General features: G+C 34.4%; 1 protein-coding gene across 3 annotated transcripts in view; it reads left to right on the plus strand.

Annotated features, from left to right (window-relative positions):
- OMA1 (OMA1 zinc metallopeptidase) overlaps positions 1-17,819 on the plus strand; it is a 71,937-nt gene that overhangs the window by 22,936 nt on the left and 31,182 nt on the right. For all 3 annotated transcript variants that reach the window (XM_025427799.2, XM_025427800.3, XM_025427804.3), the window contains one exon: positions 1,600-1,674. In XM_025427799.2, coding sequence (XP_025283584.1) covers positions 1,600-1,674 — 75 coding nt within the window. The remainder of the gene's footprint in view (positions 1-1,599; positions 1,675-17,819) is intronic.

Raw genomic sequence — 17,819 nt, forward strand, 5'->3', positions numbered from 1 at the left:
GAAGAAAGTCATATCTGGTAGTCATATACTGTGGATCAGATTGATTATATTATTTCTGGACATCATTGACGTGTAGCTACCTCTGAAAAAGTATTTCCTCTATTAATAACTCTGTTCTCAAAAGTTCTGACTATTGATCCCTCTCCTACAAATTTTAGTACTTACTGAAAATAAGAATTTAACTGGAAAGCATTCACATAAATACAAGTAATTAGGAAAGTTAAAAATACGATAGCTATTTATATTTTTTTATTGAAGTTGGAAGAAAATTTTGTTTCCCTAACCAATACCTCAAAAAGAAAGATGGAATTAAGATAATTTATCAAGGAAAGAAAATTCTGCTATTTGGTTAATTTCCTAACTGAAATAAATTCTCTAGTGGTGTCAGTGGTTATTATATAGCTATATTTTTTCAATTTTCTTTTAAAACTGCACGATCAGGGGCACCTGGTGGCTTAGTGGTTGAGTGTCTGCCTTTGGCTCAGGTCCTGATCCCGGAGTCCTGAGATTGAGTCCCACATCAGGCACCCTGCAGGAAGCCTGCTTCTCCCTCTGCCTATGTCTCTGCTTCTCTGTGTCTCTCATGAATAAATAAGTAAAATCTTAAAAAAACAAAAAACAAAAACGATAAGATCAGAATGTTCCTTGGCCATATTAAAAGCTTGCATTAATAAGCTTTCTTAGAGGATCCTCTACACAGTAGGTAGAGGTTGTAATTGGGAAAATAGAAGTACAGGGATCCCCTGCTTTCTGAAAGTTCTTGTTATGTCACTTTCAGGCTTTTTTCATAAAAGCAAACATACTCTTTGGATTCTTTTGGTTAGTGAAAACAGGTACTAATGTAGGTCTTTAGTAAAAGCAAAGTAGAGTGAGGCAAACTTTTGGAAAGTGGGGGATACTTGTAATGTAGTATTCCTCTCCCATTATCCATGGGGTGAGGGGATGGTGGGATATATTTAAGACCCCTAGTGGATAGGCTTAAAGCCTCAGATAGTATCCAATCCTATATATACTATGTTTTTCCCTATAAATACATATCAGTGATAAAGTTTTAAAGTTAAACACAGTAAGAGATTAACAACAATAACTAATAATAAAATACAAGTTATTAACCACACACTGTAAAAAAAGTTATGTAAATATGGCCTCTTTCAAAATATCTTACTGTACTCACCTGCTTGTGATGACATGAGATGAATGGTGAAGTGAGGTAAATGATGTAGGCATTGTGGCGTAGCATTAGGCTGCTCTAAACCTGCCAGTGTGTCAGAAGGACCTTGTGCTTCCAGACCCCTGTTAACTGTGGGTGACTCAAACCATGGAAAGTGAAACTGGATAAAGGGGACTACCATACTCTCTGTGATACTATAGACTCTTCTGTAGTCTGTAGGCATAATTTTTTAAATATTCTTTTCATGTTTTTAAAATATTAATCTGATGGAAGGAAATAAAGGCTGCCCTTTGAATGTTAATCATGGAGAGTGTAAAAACTCTATCCTAAATGTTCCATGAAATTAATTTTAAAAATCTCACTTTGGCACTCCTTTTGTTGTAAGATAAATATCCTTAATAGAGCTTCTCTTTCTTATCTCTTCTTAGTATATGTTTGATAGACCGTACAGTAGAACATTGGAGGCTGAAGCTGACAAAATTGGACTACAGCTAGCTGCAAAGGTAAAATGCTCAGTAGTTGAGAAAACAGAATGTCCTTCACACAGTACAAGATAAATGTACGTCATCTTAATGAGCTGTGGCATGAGCCAAGAATGAGAGTTGGGCTGTATGAAATTTGTCATTAATACCTCTTTAAATTTGTGCACACTGTACACTGATAGACTATCTTTATTTTACTCCTCTCCTTTGTTTCACTGATCTAAGGGTACTTTTCGAGTAAAGTCCTGTATAATGTTCCCCCCCCCGACCCCCTGAGAAAGGTTTATCGCTATGATCCTAGATGAACAAATTGAATTTTTACCATTTAAATAAACAGTAGAAGGACAGGCTTATTACTCTGTATCTTTAAGACTGCTTTTGTTGCAGCAAATGACTGACCTTTGCTAGCCACAGAAAGCAACTCTAGGCCTTTACTATGATTTAAGATGGCTTTGTTCATGTCTCCTTTATAAGGGCACTGCATGCCTGCCTGCTATTTTTATCATTTGTGATAACTGAGCATTGTTAGTAGAATTTAATATTGGAAGTAAAACTGCATTTTTTAAAATGGTTAAAAAACAATGCCACTTTGTACATTAAATTCAAATTGTACTTGATTCTTTGTTGTTTCCAGTAGTTATTAAAAGTCCTAGCTATTAAAAATCACTATTATTTGAAGTTCTTATTATGAGTTTTATGGATTTAATTTCATAAATGAAGATACTGCTCATTCACAAAAGCAAAAGTAGTTATTTGAATGTTATATAATGAAAGTTAAGTGAATTATCTCGCTGTTTAGATTAAGAAGTTCCTGAATAGTGGGCCACAGATTGGCTATAACAAGAGTTTCCTAACTTTAATGTACTATAGTCTATGGAATTTTCTCTTTAAGGTATGTTTTATGTTCTGGTTAAGAAACCTTTGCCTATTTCAATAAATTGTTACTGTTTTACTTCCAAGAAGCTTATTTTATTATCTTTTTAAAATATAATATTAGGAAGAAATCTAAATTGTTTTTTTTTTCCCATGTAGATATCTAATAGCCTCAGCACTGTTTATTGAAGAGTTATCTTTTCCCCACTATACTTCAGTGCCCTCTGTTGTAAATGTGGGAGGCTATAGAGAAGTCCATTTCTGGACTCCCTATTGTGTTCTGTTGTCTTTGAGCCAATACCACACTGTCACTGTAGCTTTGTAGTTAAGATGTGATATTTGATAACTTCTGTCCTCCAGTGTGGTTCTGCAAGATTGACTTGGCTATTCTTAGTCCTTTTCCTTTCCATGTAAATGTCAGAATCAGCTTATCAAATTACACACTTCTACAAAAACATGCTTGGGATATTGATTGGAATTGTGTGAATTTGGGGATGGTTGAGTACTGTTAATAATATTGAGTCTTCCAGCCCATGAGGAATATATTTCTCCATTTACATAGATGTTCTTAGATGTTTCAGCGCTGTTTTCAGATGGTGTGTGTGTGTGTGTGTTTATAGGACTTACACATCTTTTGTTAAATGTACTGCTAAGTGTTTGACATTTTTTGATGTTATCGTCAAGTATAACTTAAAAAATAAACTTCCTATGTATAGAAGTGCAATTTATTTTTTATAAACTTGTATCTGGCAACCTTGCTAAAGTCACTTAATTCTAATAGTGTGTAGATTCTTTTAGATTTTTTTACATACATGTTTGTGTTACCTGTGAGTAATGACAACTTTAGTTCTTCCTTTCCAGTCTGTGTACTTTCTTTTTTTACCTTATTGCAATGGCCAGAAACTTCAGTACTTCAACTTCAGTTGATGGTGAGACTTTTATTTCTTCATGCCCTTAGGGGGAGAGCATTCAATATTTCACCATTCTGATATCTGATATAAGTTTTTTTTTTTTGTAATCTGACTTTTTAGAAGAGTTGCCCTTCTATTTCTAATATGCTAAGAGAATTTTTTAAAATTATGAGTAGCTGTTAAATTTTATCAAATTCATTTTTTTGTATTGAGTATATAATTTTTCTTCTTTAACCAGTAAATCTGGAAAACTACATTTATTTTTATTTTACACATTAGGACAACTTGCTATTTTTGAAATAAACCGATTTTATCAATTATATTATCCTTTCAGTATATTACTGAAGTCGGTTTGCTAATGTTTTGCTTATTAGAATGTTTGTATCTCCATTCATAAGAGATACTGGCTTAGAATTTTCTTTTCTTGTAATGTCCTGTCATGTTTTGGTATCAGGATTATGTTGGCCTCATAAAATGAGTTGGGAAGGGTTGTTTTTCTTTTCTCTGGAACAGTTTGTATAATATTAGTGACATTTATTTTTTAAATGTTTGGAGATTTCATGAGTAAAGCCATATGGACCTACACATTTCTTTGTGGAATGGTCTTTAGTTATGGCTAATCTCTCTAACAGATACAGAACTATTCACATTTTTCTGTGTTGTGCTAGCTTTTTAAAAAAAATATTTACTTAGAGAGAGAGAGAATGAGCAAGGGAAGGGGCAAAGGGAGTGAGAGGGAAAGAAGCACACTCTGCACTGAGTCCATCGCAGAGTTTGATCTCATGACCCTGAGACCATGACCTGAGCTGAAATAGAGAGTTGGAGGCTTAACCAACAGAGCACTGAGGTGCCCCAGTTTTGTGTCAGTTTTTATAAGTTTTGTTTTTTATAGAAACTTAGGTTTTATTTAAGTTCTCAACATTATTGGCATAACATTTGTCAATATGCATATATATCCATATTTGTATTTTATATATTTTTTATTGAAGTATAGTTGACACACAATATTGCATTAGTTCCATGTGTATAAAACAGGGATTCGACAACTCCATATGTTATACTCACCGTAAGTGTAGCTACCGTCTGTCACCATGCAATGCTGTGACAGTACCATTGACTGTATTTCCTATGCTGTACCTTTCATCCTGTGGCTTATTTATCCCATAACTAGAAGCCTGTATCTCCCACACCTTCATCTACTTTGCCTGTCCCTCATGCCCCTCTCTTTTGGCAACCTTCAGTTTGTTACCTTTAGTATATTTTTAATGTCTGAAGGATATTGCATTCTATATATGTATTTTATTTATTTATTGAAAATCTAATTCAGTTTTATTTAAGGAGTTTCACATGTTGTGATTCCTTCCACTGTCAATCACTTTAGTTCTTCCAGAGTTTAAGTCATAATCTTCAAGGTAGCCCTTTTCTAAAGTCATGTGGTGTGCCTGGGTGGCTCAGTCAGTTAAGTGTAGAACTCTTAACTTAGGCTTAGGTCATGATCTCAGGGTTGTGGGATCAGACTCTGCGTCAGGCTCAATAGAGAGTTTGCTTGAGATTCTTGTTCCCTCTCCTTCTGCCCTTCCTACTCTTTGCTCACACACTCTTTCTCTCTCTCTAAAAGTAAGTAAATGAATCTTTAAAAAGATGCTTTGCTCAGTCCACAGTTCTTTTAGTTGGGCTTCTTTGATCTCCACTTGAATATGCACGTGCTTCAGAAATTCACCAGCTGTAATTTTTGGGATCCAGTGTCTTCAAGCAGTTTCCTTTAGGGCCACAGTTAGGGTCTGAGTAGATGGATCTGCCTAGTTCTCCATTTCAGACACCCTCTAAACGTGAATAAGTTCAAACTGTATTCACTCCTAAACTGTCACACTCTAGAATAGTAAAGATTGTTGGGATATGCCAATATCTAAGATTAAAATAATTTGTTAGTTCTTTCATAGTATTAGCAGATCTGTCTTGTGGTTCTTTCCCACAGATAACTCACGTTTCAGCATGTATATTTTCTGTCACGTCTTGTGAGCTCACTGATCTTACTTTCACTTGTGTCCATTCTGCCATTAAACCTGACTTTTAAATTTTAGTTATTATACTATTCCATGCTAGAATTTCTCTCTGATTCTCTTATAAATTACAATTCTCTGGGGAAATTCTCTATTTTGTCATAATTTTATTCATATTTTTTTGAATATGTTAATTGTAGCTTTTTTTTAAACATTCATGTTTATTAACTATTTGCATTCTCTCTGGGTCTGTTTCTATTGTTTGTTTTTTGCCTTTGGTCTTGTTCTTGATATGCTTGCTCATTTTTGATTGAATCCTGGACATTTCATATAAATAGTACTATTGGCTCTGAATGATAATTTCTTCTGATAATGGGGATTCTCCCTTTAGCCTGGAGGACTAGAATAGTCCAGAGTATTTCAGTCAGTCAGAGCCTGAGCTGAGACTTCATAAGTTTAAATTTACCTCTACTTCACCTTCATTCATAAAGGTGTTGCTGTTCAGGGAAGTCTACTGAGGCATGTAGTATTTGCTAAGTTCCTTCTGTGTAGTGGTTTTTGCACTTCAGTTTTTCATTTGCCAGCACCATGAGACTGTTGAAATGTCTACTCAGTTTTCATCCATTTTAAGTGTCCTTTGCAGCTTAAAAATTGATAGGACACCTTGGTGAACTGACATCAGGTGGTGTGTTTGCCTTCCTATGTTTCAGATCTTAGCTTCTCAAGTTTGGCTACCTTGTTAAGCCTGAAGTTTTGGCTCTCTAGCCCTCCTAGACAGCTGAAAAATCTCCTTAGTCACCTCTTTCTGCATGAATTTCTTTAGAGTTCTGCTTATATTCTCAGCCTCTGGCTCTTTACTGCTTAGAATTTAACAAATTTCTTTGAAAGCAAGAGCAACTCATAGATAAGACTCTCCTCCCTGAGCTTTCCTTCTGGGATTTTTGCTTTTCTAGTCTTGGCTGACTTGGTAACTTTCCAATACCTTTGAACAAATATTATTTATACTTTATCCAGATTTAAAAAATTTTTTGTTGAAGTATAATTGGTATGGAACATCCTTTTGATTTCAGGTGTACATCATATTGATTCAGTATTTTTATACATTACAAAATAATACCCATGAGAAGTGTGATTACCATCCATCACCAAAGTTATTACAATATTATTGGCTGTATTCCCTATGCTGTACATTATATCCCCATGACTTATTTATTGTATAACTGTTAGTTTTTACCTCTTAATCCCCTTCACCTATTAGATTTTCTAATTATGTTTGATAGTAACATTGTTCTGCTATAATTTATTTACTCTGTCACTGCTAGAAGAGGCAGTCCCTAACTTAGTCTTTTTAATAGCTACCTAATATTCTGTAATATCAGTAAGTAATTTAGTTATGTATCTATTCATGTGCTTTTGGATTATTTCCAGGTCTTTTGTCATTGTTTAAATTGCAAATTGGCATCCTTGTACACATATCCTTATGTTCCTTGAGCTTTTTATAGCAGGGTGGCATTGCTGACATGCCATTTTTATTTTTAAAAGATATTCTCAATTATTATAGAACATTATGGCAAATCTTAATAGTGACATATCAGAATACCATTTTTCTAATACCCACATCAGCACCATTTTAAATATCTTTAATTTTTGTTAATTTGGACAAAAAATGGAATCTTGTTGCTTTAAAAAATTTGCATTTTCTTGCCTAGTAGTAAAGTTGAGAATATTGCTTCATTTTTTTTTTTTTTTTTTTTATTGCTTCATTTTTATTGACTATTTTATTTCTTCTTTTGTAGATTGCCTTTTTTAAAAAGTTTTTTCTGCATAGATTTTTAAAATACATATTCTAGGCCCTACACTTGGAAATTCTGAATCAGTAACTAGATGATGAAACCCTGAATCTCAATATGTTTAGGAACTTCCAAGTGATTGTGCTCTCTAGACAGGTTTGGAAATTACTACTTTGAGTGATCAAATGTCAATTTTATGTTTTTGGATGACTCGGTAAATTAAATTTTCTGTTTTATTTGAGAAAGAAGAATGAAATTAGAAAATTTAGTAAATATTGATATTCCTTTGATTACTTTAAAATATATAAGCTATATATTTTTTAAGAGAATATATCTGGGTAGATAAAACTATGATTCATTTTCTAAAGCACATTTAAATATTATGGACAAGGTGACTTTTGCCAGTTGTGACATCATACTTAGTTCAAAGGAGAAAATGATACTGCTTACAGATGTTAAGTTATGAATCCATAGTGATACCAGTAATATCTTTGTTATGGAGCCCTTAGGATATAAAAAACGCCATGTCTGAGTATAAGTATTCATTTCCTATCAAAAGGAAGGAACAGTGTAAGAACCTCAGATATTATATTGATACTACCATTTATTCTGTAATATCACCTGTTTTGATGATAATGTCATTATCTGTGATTTAACACCATATTCTAATACCATGTTTAGTATGCTATATATATTGTCTGATCTAATCCTTTAGTAACTCTGTGAAATAGTGATTAGTATCATTATCTCCATCTTACTGATAAAGGAACTGAAGCCCAGATAGGCTGTGTTACCTTCTTACAAGTACAAAACGGTAAAGCCATGACAAACCCAAGTGTGTATGATTTCAAAGTCTGTGCTCCAGTTTTGTTTCTGGTGTTATCCCTTTACCACAATTACATTTCTCAAGCTCATCTTGTTTCCATGTTATTATATCCCATGCATGCTTTTCCATCTTTATGTTGTTCTTTTAGTAGCATTTGACACTATTAACCATACTCCCCTTTAAAAATATGTATGTATTTGTGTTTTTAGCTACACATTTCAGTATTGTATAGAAAGTAGTTTAATATTAATATTGTAAACTCATAATGGGAAATAACAGCCTTTACTGCCCCTCTACCTTATACCCTGAAGTGAAAGTCACCTTAACTTTAGCTGTTTACCTTTATGTTTTCACATAATGTGTTTATTAATTTAATTTCTTGACTGATTAGGTTTAGACAATTCATTTCTTGTTATGGAAGATTTAATCTTTTATAACCCAGTTAATGTTTTTATGTGTTTATTTGCTATCTGTGCCTATTCCTCCATGGTTAAGTATTTTTCAGTTTTTTTTTTTTCTTCATACTCTACTAGGATTGTGTTTTCTTACTGTTGACTTTGGAGTGTTCTTTACGTATTCTGGATACAGTCATTAGTTGTATGTGTGATTTGAAATTGTTTATTCCTTATCTGTGGTTCATCTTTTTAAACAAAGTTATGTGTGCTTTCTTTTCTATTTTTTTCCAGAGAAAACATTTTTAATTTTGATGAAATCTAGTTTAAGATACCCCCAAGGAAACTCTGCTAATTTCTCAGGCGAACTTCTTTCTGAAACCTTAACCCACAAATTCCAACTACTCCTGTAGCCCTAAACTCTTGTCTTCTAACTCCTTAGCTTAGCCAAACTTACCATGTTCTGCTTGGGTTTCACCCCTTTATATTGAGATCAGGAAACTGCCTCTAGGCAGAGAGCAGGAGCAAATCTGGGGATCTCAGTACTCAGTGTTTCTCTTTTTTTCAAGAATGACAGTCTTGTCTTGCCTTTTGTCCAGTACCTGAAAATGTTTGCTTCATGTAATCTGTCCATTTTTATGGTTATTTGTGGTGGGAGGACAAGTCCAGTGCCAGTTATTCTCATGAATGGAAGTGTATACACCCCCACATTCGTAGCTCATGATTGTCCATATTTTACACAAATACACTAAGAAACTTCTCAGAAGCTCTGCATACATAGGTTGGGATAGTGGACTCCACTGTAAGATGAAAAGACAGTGAGCTAGCTCTATCTTTGGGAATTTCTACATGGAATATATGTAGGCCCTTTCTCTGTGGCTGTTCAAGTGTCTTTGCGGAAGAATCCTATAAAATTGGCTGTTGTTATTTAGGGGATAGAAAGGGAGAGGGAGGTGGGGTTATCCTTTTATTGGTGAGACTCTTCCTTATTCTCTTTGTGAATCTTACACCTCAGCCACTTTCTCTTGAGTACCAAATATGGAACCTTTCTGGAGTCCCCATGATGTGGGGCTGTCAGCTGCCAAAGAAGCAATATGTATAGTGATAATGAGCGAGCTCAGAAACTTGACTGCCTCAGTTTGAGAATCTGCTTTGCCAGCTCTAGAGTATTAGCTGTGTGATCCTGGGTGAATTTTTTTATCCTAGAATTTCTATACCTCAGTTCTCATCTATAGGACAGGAATAGTAATAAGACCTATGTTATAGAATTAATATAATTAAAGTCCCAAGAGCACTAATCTATCTTCTAATCATTTATATTTAAATGTATGCCTGTGTTTCAGCTGTAGTCAAAAAATTAAAAACAAAACAAACATATAACTGCCTGTTACTTCCTCTTTCTATTTCACAAGTATCCTAAACCTAATATATTCAAAATATCCTTGATTTTCCTTCACATCTACTTCTAGTCATCCTTTCCCCAATAAATATCCACCTTCTATTCAATTGTTTTTGAAAAACATCTGGAGTCCTTAATACTTCCTTCTTTATCATTCACATTGAATCTATTACCACGTGTTGGTAGTCATGTCTATAAAATATATCTCAGTGTTTCTATCTCCACCATTAGCATTTTACCTGAACTGTGCCAACCTCATGCCAGCTTTCATTGGCTCCAATCACATTTTCCTCTACTTTGCCATAAATTATAATTAGGTCCAGTCAGCTAGGATATTTACTTTCTCAAGGTAAGACCTAAGAGGACACTGGCCAGCATTTGCCATGAGATTTTTCAGATTCTATTTGATTGGCACTTTTTTTCCCATATTTGTTAATATATGCTATTAGAAGACATCTTTTTTTTTAAATTTTTATTTATTTATGATAGTCACACACACACACACACACACAGAGAGAGAGAGAGAGGCAGAGACACAGGCAGAGGGAGAAGCAGGCTCCAAGCACTGGGAGCCCGAAGTGGGATTCGATCCCGGGTCTCCAGGATCATGCCCCGGGCGAAAGGCAGGCGCTAAACCGCTGCGCCACCCAGGGTTCCTAGAAGACATCTTTGAGACCTAGGTGACACTCTTTAAATTGATATACATAGCCCTTCTTCAGTCTATTATGTTGATTTCTGTTTATTAATTCAGTGTGTACTTAATGTGTATGTATCATTTTCCAGGATGTAGGGATTATATAATACCTTTATGGAGGTCAGAATTTGAGTAAAAAGCAGAGACATTCAATAAGCAATTTTGTAGTTTAAAGTATTGTGATAGAAATACATAGGATCCCCTGAAAAAGTAGAGCAGAGATGTAACGTAACTAGGGATGAGAACTTGGCCTAGAGATTAGACTGAGAAAGAGATGCTTCTAGCAGACATCTGAAAGCTAGGTGGTAATTATGCTGGTGAAGATGTCGATGGGGATATTTGTGGCATGGTGGACAGCATGTTCAATGGCAAAAATAATTGCTTAGTCTAGTAGTTAAAAATGCAGTGTGCTAAAATGTGGAGTTCAAGAGCACCAATGTCAAGAGATAAAACTGAAAGTTAGAGACTTGTTAGCAATTTTCAGAATTTTATATCTTACCCAGCATAGTGGTTGACACCTTGAACTCCAGAGTCATACTGACCTGTGTTTGACCTCTTGTCTCTTTCCCATGATTGTCAGCAAATCACTTAACCCTTCTAAGTCTCTTTTCTAGTCTGAAAAATGGGAATAATGATAGTACCTACCTCTCGTGGTTACTTGATTCTTACTTGTGTCTTGTATCCTCTTTTTGGACATTGATGCATCAAACTTTCTTAACTTCTTGCCATTTAATATTCAAATCACAGAGCATAATAATCTTATTCCTAATTCTGTCCTTATTAGTCAACCTCCTCATTATAGCCTGACTTCCTTTGTACCATGCCTAAAAGGGAGAGAACATGATGACTAGAGGACACAGATGCCCTGTACCCTTCGTAGTTTTGGCAATTATAGTTATTGGCACATATTAATAAGTTGATATTCTGCTTTTATATCAGCCTTGTGAACTTGGTTAATAGGAACTGTTTCTGTGAGATTGAACTATTGGTCAGTCATGTGCTATCTATCCCATTAGATTTATGAGATTTTATGGCCAAGGACTAAACAGAATATGGAAAATTCATTAAAATCAAGTTACTCAGGATGCCTCTTTGAAAATAGGCAGCTTGCTGCCTTTAGAGTGCTCTCTAGTTGCTCTTTGTTATTGGGTGTGAGTTTATTTTGTGTTTTTATAGTTTTATTTTGTGTTTTATATTTTTATAGTTTTAATTTTTCATTTATAAAACATTTAATTTATCATTATATAAATTATCAGAAAGACTAATACAAGGTTGGTAAAAACTGGTGACTCACAGAGTAATTACTAGTAGATGTCCTTACTAGCTGGCAATCAAATTACATATTTGATTTTGTATGTGTCTGTATTCTGTGTCATTATAAAGATAATTTGACACTTCACAGTCATTTACATAAATGGCTGATTTCACCAGCAGCTAAATCATTTTTATTTTTTAGTATCTGTTTCTTAAATATGAAAAAGGAAACTGATTTTGTTTCAGTGGTTTTAATGCAGGAGCAGTCTTTTTTAGTAGGGCACTTCTTGTGATTGTCACAATGTTTAGGGTAGTAGAGATTTCTGGTGTTTAATTGGCATGGGATAGGCACTGGAAGCAGGGATCTTCAATACCCTGTAATGGCCTAGAGCCTTCCAAATGGTAGAGTTGTCCAGCCCCCCAAATTTGTAAGTGTTCCTGTTGTGAGATGCCAGATGGATTTTTCAAGTAGCCTGCATAACTATGCAGAGAGCACCATCTAGTGATGGAAACAGGTAATAAACAAAATCTATTTTCATGGCAGAAATAAAATCAAAATTCTAAACTTTCTGTAAATAATAGGTAAAAATCATAGACTTTTGGAGCAGGAAGGAAAGCTGGAGATAATCTAATCAACCTTCTCTTTTTACAGATAAGGAAATTAGGGTCCAAAGAGGTGAAGTGATTTGTCCCATAACATGCACCTAGTTAGGAAGAACCCATGCTAGGATGCAGGTCTCAGAGTTTTCCAGGTTGGTAATCTGAGCCTTTGTCATAGCATACTGACTATTTTTGTATTCAGTTTGGGTTAATATCTTAGGTGCTTTGCTTAGTGATTAAAGATTAAAAAACAGGAAATGAGGAGAACATCTCATTTACTAGGTGTGTTATAATGTAAATTTTCATAAAGCATACATCATGTGTTACATATTATTTGAACTTCATTATATCATGTAGACAAATGAGACAAGCTTTGTGTATTCACTTAATTTTTTAGTTGCAATGATTTTAACTCTGTTGAATCTTATGATAGAACTTTAGGATAGGGAAAATATGTACATGAAAGTTTGTTAAAACTTTATTGTATTGATGAACTGACATGTTGACAATCAAAAGATGCAAAAAACTTTAAAATGAAATGAATTTACAAAATGATTGAAGTCTTCTTATTTCTCTTTATTAGGGCATATAAAATAGCTTTGGTAAGTCCAGGTTTTTTTGTTTTGTTTTTAATGAGGTATTGAGAATGGTTTAGCTGAAACCATCTTGATGCTATGTCACATTCATTTGGAAAAGAGCAATTTTTAAGTATTGACTGGAAAATGTTGTTTGGACAAGAAATGGGTTCTACCATAAAGTGAGCTTTAGTGAGTGATGTCTTCAGAGGTATTGGGAAAATGATAGTATGAAAGTGAGAGACTGGGAGAGCTGGTTTCCTGGTAGATGGTGGTGATAGTGATGACAGCAGTGCTGGTAACACTGATGATGCTATTCACAACAACAGCAATACTGTTAACTAACGTCCCTGTACGTGAGGGGCCCTGTTTTGTTTGCGTGTGTTAACTCTGTAATTTTCCTAACAGCCCTGTGAACTATAGGTGCTGTTATCATCCTCATCTTATAGATGAAACTGAGGGACAGAGAAGTTAAGTAACCTGACAAAGATCTCTCAGTAAGATTTTTCCCTCCTAGGATAAAAATACATGTTTCTGAAATGGAACTTTCTATGATATTGTAATGCACCAGGAACAATTTTGGTTTTCTGCAGCACTGCCCCAAAGATAATCGTTTGAAAAAGTGTTTGGTCTCTCTAAATAGCCTCAGTATATTCTTCTATCTCTAGGAGTCCAGCTACCCTTCTGCCACAGTCCTTTGTAGTATTATCTCAGGTGACTATTTTACCCACCGCATGTCTGTGTGAAATACAGGAGAGGATGTCACAAGGACTGACACAAGTGTAGGCTGTTAACGGCATTCTGAAAAATGACTCAGAACTGCTAATGTCAGATTTTACCCCTTAGGGTTATGGCTGGCAGGAGTTTTGTTGTAGAGTCTATCTAGAGTCTATCTGGGTGAATAGAAATCAAAATTCAGAGCTACCTTTATTGTTACATTTCTAATGAAAATTTTGGCTACAGGTAGGATATACTAGGTCTGGATTTATTTATACGTATTTTTTCTGGTATTGTTTTGACATTGGAAAATATTCAAATATAAGAATAGCTCTTCTACTATTCTACTCCTATGAATATCATATCCCACTGAGTTTCTAATTGAATAGTAGCAAATTCTTTTTGCATTAATATGTCCCTTAATGCATATTCATGCATGCTGATGTTATAGGCTGAATTAAACTAAATCCTTCTTTAATTGTAAATTTGTGATATCATCACTTATGACCAGACCTAACATCTTGCAAAATTGGTTGCTCACCGGGGGAAAGTAAGAGTAGAAATAGTATCTACTGTGTTCCGGGTTAGACTGACTACTTTAGAAGAGTTACCACATTTAATCCTAATGATCTACTGCTTTCATTTCATTTTGAAAAATGAATCTGAGATTCCTGGAGACTAAGTTATTGGCCCAAGGTCACAAACACTTCAACCATTCTACTTCTGTTCAAATTGTGACCCTGTCACTTACTAGTTATGTTACTTTCAACAAATTACTTGATCTCTGTAGGCCCTGGTTTCTTCCTCTGATCTGTAAAATGAGTGTAATAATAGTACTTACTCTCAAAGGTTTGTTATAATGATTCAATGGGTTAACATTTGTCATACGCTTGGAATAATACCTGGCATTTAGTGCCACGTAAGTCGTTATTAATTAAACAAAATAAATAAGTGGTATTTTGAACCCAGTCTTTCTGTTTCTAAAATCTGTGCTCTTCCCATTGTCCCAGTATAATGCCTCAAAAAGTGTTCCAGGACCAATGTATTTTACTTAACGTATTTTCTTATATTTCCCTTGGCCAACTGTAACCATTTCTAGTTCTATTTTAAGAAGGAAACCTTGTCTAGGAATTATCCCATCTTTTCTTAATGTACTTTCAGACACTTTGTAAATGCAAGTTCCTTACTTTGTGATAATTTTTAAAAGTTTATTTTAGAGAGAGAGGGGGAGAGAGAGCACCCAAGTAGGGGGAGGGGCAGGGGGAAAGGGAGAGAATCTCAAGCATACTCCATGCTAAGCTTGGAGCCTGATACAGGGCTCGATCTTGAGATCACAACCTGAGCCGAAATCAAGAGTTGGACACTCAACCGAGTCACCCAGGCGCCCTGCTGTAATTTTTATTGAGAAAAATGAATTAGGTTTGTGATAGGCTGAATATTTTTTTAATATTTCTGTTTTGATATATAATTATCATTATCTTTTTTTTATTGTGGCAAGAATATTTAACATGAGATCTACCATCTTAACAAATTTTTAAGTGTGTAATACAGTACTATTAACTATAGGCTGTGTTGTACAGCAGATCTCTAGAATTTATTCATCTTGTATAACGGACGCTTTCTGCCTTTTGAATGGCAACTTTCTTTTTCTCCCTATTCCCAGCCTGTGGCAATACCATCTATACTCTGCTTCTGTGAGTTTGACTATTTTAAATACCTCACATAAGTGGGACCATGCAGTATTTGTCCTTTTGTGACAGGTTTATTTCACTTAGCATAATACCTCAAAGTTCATCCATGTATTTGCATATAGCAGAATTTCCTTCTTAAAAACTGAATAATATTTCATTATATGTGTATGTCACTTTTCTTTATCCATTTTTCCACTGATGGGTGTTTAGATTGTTTCTGTATCTTGATTGTTATGAGTAATGCTACAGTGAACAGAAGAGTGTTGATATTTCTTTGAGATGTCAGTTCTTTTATATAAGTACTCATCAGTGGGATTGCTGGATCATATAAAAGTTCTATTTTTAATTTTTTGAGAAACCTACATACTCTTTTCTGTAGTGGCAATACTATTTTACATTTCCCACTGACAGTGTGCTAGGGCTCCACTTTCTCTGTGTTCTCACCAACACCCTCCCCCTTTTTTTTAAATCATAGCCATCCTAACAGATGTGTGGTGATCTCTCATTATGGTTTTGATTTCCTTTACTCTCATAGTTACTGATATTGATGATTTTTAGATATACCTATTGGTCATTTGTACATTGTTTTTGAAGGACTATCCAAGATTTTTGCCCAATTTTAATTATTTTGTTTTTTGTTGTTGTTGTTATTGAGTTCTAGGACTTCCTTATATTAAATATTAACCATTTATTAGGTGTATCATCTGCAAATCTTTTCTCCCATTCTGTAGGTTGCCTTTTCACTCTATTATTTCCTTTGTTGTACAGAAGCATTTCCATTTGATGTAGTCTCCTGCATCAGTTTTTGCTTTTGTTGCTTGTGCTACGGTGTCATATTAAAGGAGTCATTGCCAAGACCAGTGTCATGAAGTTTCCCCCCTATGTTTTCTTTGAGGAGTTTCATATGTTTCAAGTTCTGTGTTTAAGGTTTTAATCCATTTGGTTTGATTTTTGTCTGTGGTGTAAAGTGAGGGTCCAGTTTCATTGTTTTACATGTGGATATCCAGTTTTCCACTTAATGAGGAGACTGTCTCTTGCCCATTGTATATTTTTGGCACTTTTGTCAAAGATGGCTTGACTGGATATGCTTAAGTTTATTTCTGGGCTCTCTATTCTGTTCAAATGGTCTGTATGTCTGTCTTTATGCCAGTATCATTCTGTTTTAATTACTGTAGCTTTGTAATATATTTTGAAATTAGGAAGTATGAAGCTTTTACCGTTGTTCTTCTTTCTTAAGATTATTTTGCCTTTTTTGGGGTCTTTTGTGGTACTTTGTGAATTTTAGGATTTTTAAAAATATTTTATTTTATTTTTTTATTTGAGATATAGAGAGAGCATGAGCCAGGGCAGAGAGAGAGGGAGAAGTGGGTTCTTGTTGAGCAGTTAAGCCCGTTTGCCTTTGTCTCAGCGCATGGTCCTGGGGTACCAGGATCGAGTCCTGCATCGGGCTCCCTGTGGGGCTTCTCCCTCTGCCTGTGTCTCTGCCTCTCTCTTTCTGTGTCTCTCATGGATGAATAAATAAAATTTTTAAAAAACCCAAAAAACAAAAAACCAGCTCTTAGTTTTTTTATCTTCCTATGATTATTATTATTATTACTATTATTTTAGTCTTTATTCCATTTATTTCTGCTCTGATCTTTATTGTTTCCTTTCTTCTAATTTTGGACTTGCTTTGTTCTTTTTCTAGTGCCTTTAGTTGTAAAGTTAGATTAATTATTTGCTATTTTTCTCATTTCTTGAAGTAGGCCTGTATCACTATAAATTTCTGGCTTAGAACTGATTTTTTTGTGACCTAAAGATTATGAACTGATTGTGTTTTTGTTTTCATTTGTTTTCAAGTATTTTTAAGTTTCCTCTTTGATTTCTTCATTGACCCATTCATTGGTTCTGTTGTAGCATGTTGTTTAGCCTCCACCTGTTTGTGTTTTTTTTTCAGTATTTTTCTTGTAATCGATTACTAGTTTCATATTGTTGTGATTGAAAAGATGCTTAATAAAATTTCAACCTTATTAAATTTTTTGAGACTTGTTTTATAGTGTAACATGTGATCTATGCTGGAAAATGTTCCATGTGCACCTGAAAACAATGCGTATTCAGCTGTTTTTGGATGGAATGTTCTCTATCTACCTGTTAGATCCATCTGGTAATGTGTCTTTAGAGTTATTGTTTCTTTATTGATTTTCTGTCTGGATGATCTGTCCATTGATGTAAGTTGGGTATTAAAACCCCCTAGTATCATTATATTATAGTCGACTTCTCTCTTTATATCTGTTAATATTTGCTTTATATATTTAGGTGCTCCTATGTTGAGTGCATAGCTATTTACAATTGTTACATCCTCTTATTGGATTTATCCCTTTATTGTTATGTAATGCCCTTCTTTATCTCTTATTATAGTCTCTGTTTTTTTTTTTTTTTTTTTTTTTTTTATAGTCTCTGTTTTA

Source organism: Canis lupus, chromosome 5 (genome assembly GCF_003254725.2).
Source record: "Canis lupus dingo isolate Sandy chromosome 5, ASM325472v2, whole genome shotgun sequence".
Classification (NCBI taxonomy): domain Eukaryota; kingdom Metazoa; phylum Chordata; class Mammalia; order Carnivora; family Canidae; genus Canis; species Canis lupus.